General features: G+C 44.6%; 1 protein-coding gene across 1 annotated transcript; it reads right to left on the bottom strand.

The window, feature by feature from the left end:
• LOC144265927 (olfactory receptor-like protein COR4) lies at positions 1-999 on the bottom strand. The gene has a single exon (XM_077819010.1). The coding sequence runs from the start codon at positions 997-999 to the stop codon at positions 1-3; it is 999 nt and encodes a 332-aa protein (XP_077675136.1).
• Between the last annotated feature and the right edge of the window lie 694 nt (positions 1,000-1,693).

Consider the following 1,693-nt stretch of genomic DNA (forward strand, 5'->3'; position numbering starts at 1 on the left):
CTATGTGTGCAGAGCAGCTATTGAAGGATTTGGTTTTCCTATTAAGACACCCTTTGGGGGAAAATGGGCCCTCAATTTTGTCTCTATTGCTCTCCTCAGGGCATCCATCACATCCTTGTTCCTCAAGCTGTAGACGAGGGGGTTCAGCATGGGGATCACCACCGTGTAGAACACGGAGGCCATTTTGTCTGTGTCCAGCATGTAGCTGGTGCTGGGTCGGAAGTACATGAAGAGAATTGTCCCATGGAACATGGAGACGGCCGTCAGGTGGGAGGTGCATGTGGAGAAGGCTTTGCACCTGCCGTCGGTGGAGTGGATCTGCAGCACAGTTGCAATAATTAAGATGTATGAGATGAGGATGGTCCCAATGCTAATCACCTCTATCAGACTGCCAAAGAGGAAAACAAGTAGCTCGTTGACATAGGTGCCAGAAGAGGAGAGCTTTAGAAGTGGGTTCATATCACAGAAAAAATGATTCAGGAGATTGGAGTGGCAGTAGGATAATCTTAGCAAACCGCTTGTGTGTATCACAGAGTTCAGGAAGGCCCATAGATATGAACCAGCTGCCAGCCATAGGCAGTGCTTTGGTGACATGATGACTGTGTACAGCAGCGGGTTACAGATGGCTACGTAACGGTCGTACGCCATTACTGCCAGCAGAAGGCACTCAGAGATGGCAAGCAATATGAAGCTAGAATATTGGATGATGCAAGCTGTGTAGGAAATAGCTTTCCTCTCTGCTAAGAAGCTCATCAGCATCTTGGGAGTGATGACTGTGGAGTAACAGACATCCACGAGGGACAAATTCGTGAGGAAGAAGTACATGGGGGTGTGAAGTCGGGGATCGATCCTGATTAAAACCATCATCCCCAGATTCCACACCAGGGTGATACCATAGATCACTAGGAACACTGCGAAGAGGGGGACCTGCAGCTCCAGACGATCTGTCAGTCCTGTGAGAATGAACTCAGTCACTGCCGTACAATTTCCTCCAGCCATTCATTCAGCCTTGGGTGCTCGCTGCGGGATCAACCATAAAGGAAGGCATTAGTTCTTATGCGAATGGTGTATGCTAATATAAAGAACTGTGGTCATATGCACAGAGACCCTTAGAGTTATGGAATGGAACCTATAACAACTGATGGGAAAACCCAGAACTCCTTCACTTCTTCTAAGGGAGAAAAAAAAATCCTTTATCTCTAGGAAAGTACATTATCCTGCTATGTAGTCTGATTTACATTTTGACCCTGATTCGGCTGATATTTTAATTTCACTGATCAGTGTAGACTTAGTATCCATGGACCTCCATTATGCCTGTGAACAATAACATGGGTAGGAGGAAGACACAGAGTGCATCACACTCTCTGGTTATTGGGTGACAGTTTCCAGCACCGAAATTTGCCTTCATGTTTTTAAATCATTGGCAACCAGGCAGTACACAGTATGTACATACATTCATTGAGGAAATAGTTCAAAAATGGAACTTCCAAATGTATCCTTTCTGGACACTACAGCCATGCTGACTAAGTCCTGCAGCTTCTTGTTCTTTGGATGCTGAAAAATTACCACTCATACACTTCTAATGATCAGACTAAAAGTGTGTAGCCAGGGGCGAATATTCGTGAGAAAATTAACAACAGTGAACATATTTTCAGAAACATATATTTATAATGATAAGAAAAAAATATTGTCA

Source organism: Eretmochelys imbricata, chromosome 6, assembly GCF_965152235.1.
Source record: "Eretmochelys imbricata isolate rEreImb1 chromosome 6, rEreImb1.hap1, whole genome shotgun sequence".
Classification (NCBI taxonomy): domain Eukaryota; kingdom Metazoa; phylum Chordata; order Testudines; family Cheloniidae; genus Eretmochelys; species Eretmochelys imbricata.

What these genes read in the sequence shown, in the direction of transcription:
- LOC144265927 (XM_077819010.1), bottom strand. Translation starts at nt 999, where the DNA reads ATGGCTGGAGGAAATTGTACGGCAGTGACTGAGTTCATTCTCACAGGA.